General features: G+C 46.7%; 1 protein-coding gene across 3 annotated transcripts in view; it reads left to right on the top strand.

Moving 5' to 3' along the window:
* MRNIP (MRN complex interacting protein) overlaps positions 1 to 12,406 on the top strand; it is a 27,197-nt gene continuing 14,791 nt past the window's right edge. For 2 of the 3 annotated variants that reach the window (XM_082723664.1, XM_082723662.1), the window contains exons 1-3: positions 2 to 1,388; positions 3,977 to 4,036; positions 10,033 to 10,121. In XM_082723664.1, coding sequence (XP_082579790.1) covers positions 1,323 to 1,388; positions 3,977 to 4,036; positions 10,033 to 10,121 — 215 coding nt within the window. In that variant the 5' untranslated portion in view covers positions 2 to 1,322. Of the gene's footprint in view, positions 1,389 to 3,976; positions 4,037 to 7,246; positions 7,445 to 10,032; positions 10,122 to 12,406 lie in introns of all 3 variants that reach the window. The other variant, XM_082723663.1, reaches the window with a different exon arrangement.

Genomic DNA, 12,406 nt, shown 5'->3' on the forward strand with positions numbered 1-12,406 from the left:
AAAATCTTAAAAAAAAAAAAGATTTTATCTATTTATTTGAGAGAACTCACAAAAAAGTGAGTATGGGGGGGCGTGGCAAAAGGAGGGGAACGCTGGATTGCAGGACCTCAGGATCATGACCTGACCAGGAGGATGTGTAACCGACTGAACCACCCAGGCACTCCTCAAACAATTTTTTTAACCTAATTTGTTTTTGTTTTTTCCCCCTAATATATGCTACTGTGCAAAATTTGGAAAATATAAACAACTTTAAATCTTCTATAACAGTAACCCCCTCCCCATCCCTGGAAATAAATAATGCCTGGTTTTACCTAATTGTAATTATGTACTGTCTGTAACTTATTTGCTTCCCATCAATACACATGCAGCATCTGCACCGGGAAACTCAGATTGTCTGTAACGGACCTGCACGATGGTCCGTTTAGCACGTCTACTTCCATTTTCCTGTTCTACGTCAGTGAACACTAGTACATAAATAATAAATCTGGGTGAGTCAGATTGTTTTCTTAGAGCAGGAGTAACTGCCAGATGGTTTTCCATTTCACCCTTCTACCAGGATCCATTAAGAAGGGTTCCTCCCACCAGACCCTTGTCAGGGTGTGGTGATGGAACGTCTCAGCGGGCTGCCGGGCTGGGACAGAAGGGGTCCCGCCCCTCCAACCTTTTAGGGGCTCGCGGCGGGGCTTTCCCGGGGGGGCTGGTTTCGTCCACAGCAGCTTCCCGTCTTCGGAAAGCGTGGGGCTCATGAGCCACCCTCCCGGGATCCTCGGTTCCGCAGCCCTCGGGCTTGGGCTCAAAGGTTACCAAAGGCCGCCTCCGTCCAAAGGTCCTTCGAATTCCAACCCCGATCCCCAGGGTTTGGGCCGCGGCGGGGAGCAGCCCACCCACTCCCGGTCGGCGACTAGAAGCCGCAGCGGGAACGGCGCCGTTAGAAGCCGGACCCGGAGCCGCGCTGGAGGCCCGGCCTTTGCAACTTCAATCTTCCCAGCAAGCCCCGGCGAAGACGCGGGCTTAGAGAGAGACGGGAGCAGGCCTGCTCCAGGCAGCAAGTCGGTGGTGACCCGGCTGACCCAAACCCCTTGCGATGCCCAACGGCCTCGCCCGGGGAGTCACAGGGACCCCGGCCCACCGCCGAGACGCTCGGCGGGCTAGAAAGGCCCGAACGCGTGGAGGGGAGCTGGGCGGTACAGGGGCGGGCCGAAGCGCAGAGCGCACGCGCACGCGCAGCGCGCCGGCGTCTAAAGGACCCCAAACGCGCGCGGAAGACGAAGCCGGAACCGACAGGAGTGTAGGGCGCATGCGCAGCGGCGACGGCGTCCCCAATGGTGCCCCCACAGCGGGTTTGGGTGCTGCGGTGCTGCCGCTGTCGCCTCTTCCAGGCGCACCAGGTGGGGCGGGCACCGGCCTCCCCCTCCTCCGGGTGCGGGGAGGGCGGGCAGGACTTGGCGGGGCCGCGGGGGGCCGGGCCTTCTTTGTGTTCCTCGCGGCCGCCGGGCGCGGGCGCAGTCTCGCGTGGTTGCTTGGGTCTCCCGGACGCCCGGACTCGTGACGGTGACTGGCCCTGAGGACTGGGTTTTGCTGTCCCGCCAGAACGTCGTTCCGGGCTTTTTTTTTTTTTTTTTTTTTAAAGTTTCCGGCGTGGAAACGGGATAATGGTTTCTGCGGAGGCGGTCTCGTGGCGGTCTCGTGGCTTCTTGCGGATAGTTGGGGAAAGCAGGTGGAGGATAGCCCCTCCCGCAGTGGCTCGCTCTAAATTTCACTAGGAGAGGGATGACAGCTTTTGAGACTGAGAGACGACTGGGCGTGCCTTGCCTGGGCGTGCCTTGCCGTCCAGCCCTTAGTTCCGTGGTGTCTCCCTCCCGGTGATGAGGGGTTGTTCCCCAGACGATGAACAACCCTCGCATGGAGCGTTTTAAACAGGATACTCGGTATTTCCAAAACGTACTGCTTCCTTGACTGTCAAGACGCAGGAGAAGGAATGTCACTTAACCTGTTTTCTCCTGGATTGCATTTCATCATCTTCCTGCTCGCTGTCACCTGATACTGCCGTCCAGCTTTCCTACTTCTTGACAGTTCTCACTTCCCCCTGCTTACCTGCTCGTCTGCTGTGTCCTGGAAAAGGACAACATCAAACTCACTCAAAATGAGTATTTAAAAGTCAGATGCTCAGTATGCACCTGTAAGCTTGCTAAGACCCCCCAAGGGCTACCGGGGGGCTCAGAAACTGTTTTTACTTTTTTGCACTGTGCTTTAGGAGTTGAGATTCAATGGAAATCGTTTCCATTTTTTCAGTTATTACACATATGTAGTGCACATTCTCACGGTCATTTTCAGCTATGAGAAATTATTTGAAACTAAAGCAAGAAAAGAGTTAAGGGTAATTGCAGATGGGACCATTTCACACATCCCATTTAATTTCAGCACCCTCTGGATTAGGATCATTCTGGTTTTACAGAGAGGAGAATACAGAAATCCAGAGAAGTCAAGGTGTCTAATAAATGGCAGATCTAGGGCTGTCTGAGTGCAAAGATCTTGTTACCCCATACTGTCTCTCTCCAGACTCCACACCCCTAGAGCTAGCCACTTGTGTGTCCTTCCAGACCTTTTTTTTTTTTTTAAAGTGTATTTCTTACCTCCAGATGTACCCATAGAAAGAGGTATTTTTATGGTGTTTGAAGATAGGTGCTAGAGAATCAGAAGTGCTGAATTGGCGGATATGCCCACAAAAATTTGTAGTAGGTGCTTTAGATGCTGCTGTCCTCCTTAGAATCCTTTTGGGTACTTCCCCAAGAAGACCGATTGTATTAGGATCATACTCATGTTAATTTTCATAAATCAACCCAGGCATCTTGATGTTAAGCATGCAGCTTCATTCCTTTTTTTTTTTTTAAAGATTTTATTTATTTATTTGACAGAGAGAGATCACAAGCAGGCAGAGAAAGAGGAAGGGAAGCAGGCCCCCTGCCGAGCAGAGAGCCCGATGTGGGACTCGATCCCAGGACCCTGAGATCACAACCCGAGCCAAAAGTAGTGGCTTAACCCACTGAGCCACCCAGGCGCCCCTCATTCCATTCTTTTAAAGCAACTTTGTGTCCCTGGATAACACTCTTTCTTGCTATTATAAATGGACTTTCCCATTACCTTTTTTAAGTAGGTATTCACTTACGTAAAGGCTCTATTAACTTTGTATTCAGCCCGACTCTATTAAATTGTCTTACTGTTTTTAGTAGTTTTTCACTTGATTTTCTTGAGTTTTCAGGTAGAAAAATCATATCTGGGGCACCTGGGTGGCCCAGTGGTTTAAGCGTCTGTCTTCAGCTCAGGTCATGATCTCAGGGTCCTAGCATCGAGTTCCACATCAGGCTCTCTGCTCAGCGGGGAGCCTGCTTCTCCCTCCCTCTCTGCCTGCCTCTCTGCCTACTTGTGATCTCTCTCTGTCAAATAAATAAATAAAATATTTTTTAAAAATCATATCTATAACGATAATTTTTTCTTCCTCTCTAGTTTTCATACCTCATTACTTTTTCTTTCCCAATTCCATTAGCAGAAAAATAACAGCAGTTGAATAGTAATGGGGATTTTTGGCCTGTTCTTGATTTTCATGGGAGTGTTGATAGTGATTTTCCAGTTTTAGAGCTGAATGTAAGGTGTTTTTTCATGTTAAGAGAGAACCCATCTAGTTAACCTTTTCAAGAATTGAAATTAAAGGTTGTGGAAGTAGTAGAGATCTACTTGACTTTGTTGCATATGGACAGCCAGTTTTTCCACCACCATTTATTAAATAGTCTGTTTTTTCCTCATTTCTAAAATGCCACCTTTATAATATAGTAGCTTTTAGTAGCTTTTTTTTTTTTTTTGCATATATGGTGATTTGTTTTTAGGCTTCTATTCTTCATTGATCTTTAAAAATCATTATGGTTCAGCTCCACCTGTTTTAAATAATCATCTAAGCCAAATTTCTTTAATTTCATTGTAGGAGAAAAAGGGTCTGAAGTGGACATGCAAAGCTTGTGGAGAGAAGCAGTCATTTTTGCGGGTGAGTCTTGAGAAACTGGGGTTCTAACAGCCATGCCAGAAACACTACAGAAGCATGTTACTGTGGAGCCCCAGGATTCCAGTATTGGGACCAAGTTCCCTAGACCTAGAACGTTCGCCCCGTGGGTTCCTGTTCCTTCAGGAAGTGAACTGGATGGAGCAGTGGCTGGAAAGTTCCCTTCATTGTTTATTCAGTTAGCAAGTATTTACTGAGCACCCTCTGTGTGCAGGCACAGGAGAAATAAGGGAAGGCCAAACTTAGTCGTTCTTGCCCTCACAGATCTGCTCACGTGGAAGAGAATCTGATGCACACGCACAAGTCATTTAAAACTAGACTGAGGGGCGCCTGGGTGGCTCAGTAGGTTAAGGCATGTGCCTTCGGCTCAGGTCATGATCCCAGGGTCCTGGGATCCAGCCCCACATTGGGCTCTCTGTGAAGCAGCGAGCCTGCTTCCCCCTCTCTCTCTGCCTGCCTCTCTGCCTACTTGTGGTCTCTCTGTCAAATAAATAAATAAAATCTTTTTAAAAATAAAAATAAATAATTAAACTAGACTGAGGAAATGCAAGGAGAAGGCAGGGCCTGTAAGGAGATGACCAGGCCATCAGACCCAGCCGGTGGGTATGTGTCAGTGCGCACAGCGTTCGAGTGAGGTGGGCACAGTCAGGAAGTGGAGGCTGGTAGGAGACACTCGAGAGAGAGTGTATGGACTGAAGGAAGCTCGGAGTAAAATCTCTCACTGAGGCCACTTCAGTCCTTTTCAGGAGAGTTCCTGTTGCGCCACCTTATCTCTTCACTACCACCAACTGTCTTGCACCCTTTGCCTCACCGACCCCCTCGCTCACCTTCTTTGGCCCTTGGTGCCACCTCTCCCGCCTCAGCTTCTCATTCTCCTCCTCCAGCCATAAGGCTTTTCCTTTCAGACCTTGAAACAGTCCAGCACCGCACTCTCGCAGCCTTTGTGCACGTTGCTGGGGCTTCCCCCAGCTCTTCTCGTTTTCCTGGTTTAGATATTATGTCCCGAGTGTGTTTACTTGAGTATCGTTTATCTCCTGGCAGTTCAAGCTTCGCTGGGTTTGTTTACTGATACACCCTCTCACATAGCACAGTGCCTGGCATGATAAGTGCTCGCCCAGTAAATATTTGTTGAATCAGAAAATGACCAAGCCCACAGTGATTGGCATTTAGGCTGATTTTCATTTTCATTGTTATGAACAGCTCTGCAGTGAAGCTTCCTACAAAGACCTCTTTCTTGATGAGACCAATTATTTCCTTAGGACAAATTCCTAGAAGTTAAATTGCTATTTCAAAGGATATCTTTTGACCAAGGTTCTTTTAGTTTCAAATAGAAAACAAAACAAAACACAAAAAGAACTCTTCAGGATGGCTTCAGCAAAATTAAAAAAAAAAAAAAAAAAAAAAAGGACTGGCCAGGTAACGGTATCTTGGAGCTTACAAGGGAGGAGTTTCTTCCCTGAGCCCTTAAAGGACCAGCCCCAGAAACTACAAAGCTGCAGATGACGCAGGCATCATTTTTTCTTCCCCTTGTTTCCTTGCATCCAGATTCTCCCTATATCTTCCTTCCCTGTTCCCTGCCTCCTCTCCTTCCTTTCCTCTCTCTCCCCAGATAGTTCACAGTGACATACTCCACCCACAGACCACAGACTCTCACTTCAAGCCAACAAGAGTGGCTGAGTCCCAATTAATAAACTAGAAGAAGCAATCTGATCGGCTCCGTTGACCCAGATGGCCACATCTGGTCAAGCCAACTGGGATAGTGGGAGTAGGGACGAACAGGTCATTGGTCAGCAGTATAGCTGCTGAGGCCCACCCCAAAGACAAGGAGCGGGCTCGTGAGCTAGTGACTGCTGCTTGTTTTCCATGTCAGCAAATATTTCCAAATTCTGGGGGGAGCTCCTCTCACGCCTCTGTGCCTGTGCAGTTGAACCTGGCTTCCTGTAGACTAGGCCACAGTGACACACAGACAACAAAACCATGGTAGCCTGACAGATAGAGTTGTCTCTCTTGCTCAATCCTGGGAGGGATTGAGAGCAACAGCATGGCCATCCTTGGTGCCGTCATGCAGGGACCCAGGCCCCCTTCATCTCAAGGTCCTCTTACTCCCCAAGGCCTGTCTCCTGCTACCTGCGGCCACCAAGGGCCAGGAACAGGAAGGAGCTACATGGGAGGCTTTGAGGGGTCAGGCTTGGAAATGGCTCACATCCCACTAGAAAGACCCTTGTCTCATGGCCACCCTTGACTGCAAGGAAGACTAGAAAACGTTGTCTAGTTTGTGCCCAGATGAGGGGAGAAGGATTTTAGCATTCGGCTGTGGTCCCTGCCATTTATGCTGGATGTCGAGTAATGTCTTGCAAAGCTTTTTCTTTTTTTTTTTTTTTTTTTTTTAAAGATTTTATTTATTTGTTTGACAGAGAGAGATCTCAAGTAGGTAGAGAGGCAGAGAGAGAGAGAGGAGGAAGCAGGCTCCCCGCCGAGCAGAGAGCCCGATGTGGGACTCGATCCCGTGACCCTGAGATCATGACCTGAGCCGAAGGCAGAGGCTTAACCCACTGAGCCACCCAGGCGCCCTTGCAAAGCTTTTTCATTTCGTTCTTCAGTTCCCCTCTCCCCCTCCCACTTGAACTTGCCCCAGCTGGGCTTTTATTCCCCACAGTGCAGTAAAAGGGCTCCTGTCAAAGTCAGCGGTGCTCTCCATTTGCTAAAAACAGTAGTGAGTTCTCAGGCCTCCGGGGACTTGACCTATTGGCAGCATCTGTCACAGTTTGTCATTTCCTCCCTCTCAAATACTGTGTTCACTTGGACTTCAGTCATCCCACTCCTGCTGTCTCTCTGGCTGGGTTTCAGTCCTCTTGGCTAGCTCTTTCTAAGCTAGCCAACTTCTCAGTTTGAGAAATGCTCTGGCTCTCAGTTTGTTGGCCTCACTCCCTTCGTGCTCTGAGAGGAGGTCATCTGACAGTTCTGGGATGTCTGTCTCGGACCCCACGCCCAGCCCTGAACCTCCCATTAAGCGCTCTACTGGTTCTCAGATAGGCATCCAGAGACCCCTTTCCAAACAGAAGGCCTCACCAGCCCCCACCCGCCTGCTCTCCCACAGTCCTCCCCCTCACATATGCGTTAGTTGTTTGAGCTTAAAACCTGGAGGGTATCATTGACTCCTCTTTTTTTTTTTTTTTTTAAATACTCTTTGTCCAGTTCATCAGCAGATTTTGTCAGCTCTGCTTTGCAGATACACCCAGCCTGACCACTTGCTACTCCAGTGGTGGAGCTGCACCCCTGTCGGCGATACCCCTGCCGCCTGCCCTGTTGCTGCGCACAGTCTGCCCTCAGCACTGCAGCCTCAGGTCTTGCTAAAACATGTGCAGGGCCAAGCCACTCTCCCCAGCCTTCCAGGTTAGAACAAAATCCCTGGTCCTACAGACAGGGCCAAGTGTGCCTGGTACAAAATGAGAATGGAAGGCCCCTTGTTCAAAAGCAGGAAAAAAAAGCCATGAAAGGTACTAAAATAGTAAGTTTTTCCTTTCTTTCCTGGTCTCTCTTGACTACCCAATGTTTTTAATTTACTGTGGCATGTCTTCCTAAGTTAAGAAAAACCAGTATTTTAAATTATTAGCATGAGGGACGCCTGAGTGGCTCAGCTGGTTAAGCGGCTGCCTCCGGCTCAGGTCATGATCCCAGCGTCCTGGGATCAAGTCCCGCATCGGGCTCCTTGCTCAGCTGGGAGCCTGCTTCTCCCTCTGCCTCTGCCTACCACTCTGTCTGCTTGTGCTCACTCTCGCTCCTCTCCCTCTCTGACAAATAAATAAATAAAATCTTAAAAAAAAAATTATTAGCATGAATTTTACCATTGGTATTGTGCAACACTGGTTTGGTTTTTTCTTAAGATCTTATTTATTTATTTGACAGAGATCACAAGTAGGCAGAGAGGCAGGCAGAGATAGAGGGAAGCAGGCTCCCTACTGAGCAGAGAGCCCAATGTGGGACTCAGTCCCAGGACCCTGGGACCATGACCTGAGCCTAAGGCAGAGGCTTAACCCACTGAGCCACCCAGGTGCCCTGCAACACGAGTTTAAAATGCAAAGAGCATTTAGCCGTGAGCCAAATAACATAAGAGTGTTTACTGTATATGCAAGATCATCCAGATTGTCCTCCTTGGGTTTTGGATCTCATACATGCCTATATATTTCACTGTTCCCAAAACAGTGGAAATGCTGCACAAAATTAATTCAGCTTTTTTCTACCTAATGATATGCACACATTCTGCCCACACTCCCCCTCATCAGCTCCCTGATATGTAAGGAAGGACTGAGAGGGAAAGGAACGAGGGTCTCCCTTTCTTGCCTTTTCCTTCAGTGTCATCCTTTTCAGCATCAGTGATCAGCTGTCTAGGCAAGTAACCAGAATAAGAAAAGATATGACAGGGTTCCTTGGTCATCTGTGTATGTTTAAAACACTCTTGCCTTTTATCTGCATCTGAAGCAGGTTCTTGTTCTGTGGAAAGCCTGGCTTCTCAGGCTGTGGGTGCCCCCCATACTCAGGTATAGACAGCAAACACTTAGCATCTACGCTCAGACTCTCTGTGAACACTCCCACATGTTTGTTGTGAGTCCACTGGAACCCTGTGCTCTGGGGTCATTGAGCATGCTGTGTGCGAATGGTGCAGCAGAGAACCGTGGGGGTGCATAGCGTGTGTATCCCTGCTTACAGACGTGACCCATTGTCCCATGAGACTTCATTTAATGCAACACAAGTTCAAAGGTAAGATTATTAAGAATTTCAAATTAAAAAAAAATGTTTTCAAGATGGCAACAACAAAACAGGTCTTGTGCCCACAAAGCCAGCTTGGCCTGTGGTAGGGACTACATAAAATCTCACCTCCTGCCATTTTCCCACTCAGCTGTAGCCATGTGGCTGCCTTATGGTTCCCCCAAAGTGCCAGGCACAGGGCCCTTGCTCTTGTGTCTTTTTCATTGCTTCTGCTGAATCCTACCCCCAGGTGCCTACATGGCTCTGGCCCTCATATTTTCCTGATGTGCGCTCAGATGTCAGCCTAGTGATCTGTTCTCTGAAAACCCTATATAAAATTGTCTGCTCTGTCTCCACTCTACCCCTTTCGTTGCCTTATTTTCCTGGGTAGTACTTCTCATCATCTGATGGCCACATAGTTATATGCTTATTGTCTGTCTCCTCGCACTAGAATGTACACTCCACGATGACAGTGATTTTTGTCCACTCCTGTATTGTATTGTCCTTACCTGGTCCAGGGGCCTGGCACCTAATAAGTATGCAATAAATGTTAAATAAATGATTGCTAGGTAGGGGAAAAAAGATACTTCGTTGTATTTTGATTTACGTTCCTTTATCAGTGAATAGTAAGTATCATATTGTATATTTATTGGTGACTTGTGTTCTCTTCCAAATTTCTTGTTTATATTCAGTAACCATTTAGTGTGGGGTTTGGGGCTGAGTGTATCTTTGATATGCAGAGTTCTGAGTGCTTTAGAAGGATAGCCAGAGGGGCACCTGGGTGGCTCAGTCGATTAAGGGACTGCCTTCGGCTCAAGTCATGATCCCAGAGTCCTGAGATCGAGACCTGCATTGGGCTCCCAGCTCCATGGGGAGTCTGCTTCTCCCTCTGACCTTCTCCCCTCTCATGCTCTCTTGCTCACTCTCTCTCTCTCTTCAAATAAATAAATAAAATCTTAAAAAAAAAAAAAAAGGACAGCCAGATAGCCCAGAACTATTAGTTCCTGAGTTTAGTTTGTAAATAAACGACAAATAAATTATAAAATAAATTATAAACTTTAGTTAGTTTGTAAATAAATCACTCCAGAAACAGTGGTCGGTCATCAGGATTTCCACATGTTGCTTCTGGGCCTTGCAAAGTACAGCTTTCCACTTCCTGAGGTACATCACTAATGGATCTGTTTCTCAGCGTTCCATCCACGTTTCTTAAACTTACTATTTTTTTTGTTTTTCAGACTTACGGTGAGGGCTCCGGTGCTGACTGTAGACGCCATGTCCAAAAATTAAATCTGCTGCAGGGACAGATTTCAGAGATGGCATTCAGGTATAGTTGTTTGAGAAGGGCATGGTTATCTTGTCTTGGCCTGCATTCACCTTGGGTGGTTAGTGGAAGTAGAAGATGGAGAAATCCCTTAGATTTCCATGTGATGATTAGTTCCCCTGAAGGGTCTTCCCACTGAAAATAACTAAAAATGCTAACTGTAGTATTTTGAGTACCCTGATGAAATGGCAGGGAAGTAAACGAAATATCAGAAGTCAAAAATAAAGCAAAAGCCAAAGTCCAGAGAGTAAGTGCCTGAACTACTCTGGAGCTCCCGTTTAGATGTCTAGGAAGGGTGTGGGGGACAAAGACAAGGCCTGTGGCCTGGTCAATGTGGGAGGGTCAATAGGAGACTGCCACCTAAAGCCGAGTTCCCAAAATACTACACCCTCAGTGGATGATCAAATGAACTAGAAATACACCCTCTCAGCAATGGGGAGCATGTTGGCCTTGGCATAGGGAAGGGAACTAACTATCTCTCTAGGAATTTATAAAAACAAGAAAGCGGTCATGTGGCTTTTCAGCCTTTTACATGCTCTGTGTGAAAAGCCTCAAGCTGAGAATTTATTTTTAAATCGTCCAAGGAAGCAAAGGTAAATGCAGCACCTTTGGAGCATACATCTTCAACCCAGGCCTGAAAGAATTTCTGCTGATAAAGTTCCAGGAAGCATATACTCAGAATTAAAAAATCATAAACACTCAAGGAGATACGTCATCATGAGCGAAAGAGAACTGAAACAACAGAAAAGTGAGATCCACAGAGACTTCAGACTACAAATGTATATTTGATACATTTAATGAGGTAAAAGATAGGGTTGATAATATAAAAAGCAAAGGACTTCAGGCCACCTGGCTGGTTCAGTCTGTAGAGCATGCAAGTCTTGATCTCAGGGTCATGAATTCAAGCCCCACATTGGGGATAGAGTGCAAAAAAAAAAAAAAAAAGGAAGCAAAGGACTTTTAAAAATGCCCAAACAGGGGCGCCTGGGTGGCTCAGTGGGTTAAGCCGCTGCCTTTGGCTCAGGTCATGATCTCAGGGTCCTGGGATCGAGTCCCGCATCGGGCTCTCTGCTCGGCAGGGAGCCTGCTTCCTCCTTCTCTCTCTGCCTGCCTCTCCATCTACTTGTGATTTCTCTCTGTCAAATAAATAAATAAAATCTTTAAAAAAATAAAAAATAAAAAAATAAAAATAAAAATGCCCAAACAACCAAAAAGAGTTTATAGAAATGAAAAGTATAAGCATTGAGGGGCGCCTGGGTGGCTCAGTGGGTTAAAGCCTCTGCCTTCAGCTCAGGTCATGATCTCAGGGTCCTGGGATCGAGCCCCACGTCGGGCTCTCTGCTCGGCAGGGAGCCTGCTTCCCCCTCTCTCTCTGCCTGCCTCTCTGCCTACTTGTGATCTCTGTCTGTCAAATAAATAAATAAAATCTTTAAAAATAAATAAATAAATTTTTTAAAAAAGTATAAGCATTGAAATTAAAAATTCAGTGGACAGTTTTAGCATTAAATGTAGTTGAAGAGACAATCAGTGAAATGGAAGCAAAATCTGAAGAAAGTATTCACAATGCAACACAGAAATAAAAAGACGGAAAATGTGAGTTGAGAAACATGGAAGCTACAGGGAAGAGTTCCAGTGAGAATAAAGAAAGTGGGGCAGAGGCAATATTTGAAGAGAAAAGACTAGAGCCTTTTCCAGATTCATAGTCTTACATTCTTAGATTTAGGAAACAATAAATCTCAAAATGGATAACGTCATTATTTTCTTTGCAAACAACATGGTTGTATATAAGGAAATCCTAATGAACTTATACAAATGCTACTAGAGCTAATATTTTACAAGATCACAACAAATTTAACATACGGGAGCGCATGGGTGGGTCAGTCTGTTAAGCATTTGACTTCAGCTCAGGTCACGATCTCAGGGTCCTGGGATTGAGCCCTGCATAGGGCTCCATGCTCAGCAGGGAGTCTGCTCGTCCCTCCCCTGCTCCCTGCCTCTCCCCTAACTTGTGCAGTCTCTATCTCTCTCTCCCCCTCATATAAATAAATAAAATCTAAAGAAGTCAATAGGTAGAATTAAATTATTTCTATATAAATGCTATGAGCAATTAGAAAAAAAATTTTTAAGATTTTATTTGACAGAGAGAGACACAGTGAGAGAGGGAACACAGCAGGGGGAGTGGGAGAGGGAGAAGCAGGCTTCCTGCTGAGCAGAGAGTCCAATGTGGGGCTCAGTCCCAGACCTGGGATCATGACCTGAACCAAAGACTTAACCAACTGAGCCACCCA

Source organism: Mustela nivalis (assembly GCF_964662115.1).
Source record: "Mustela nivalis genome assembly, chromosome: 3".
Taxonomy (NCBI): domain Eukaryota; kingdom Metazoa; phylum Chordata; class Mammalia; order Carnivora; family Mustelidae; genus Mustela; species Mustela nivalis.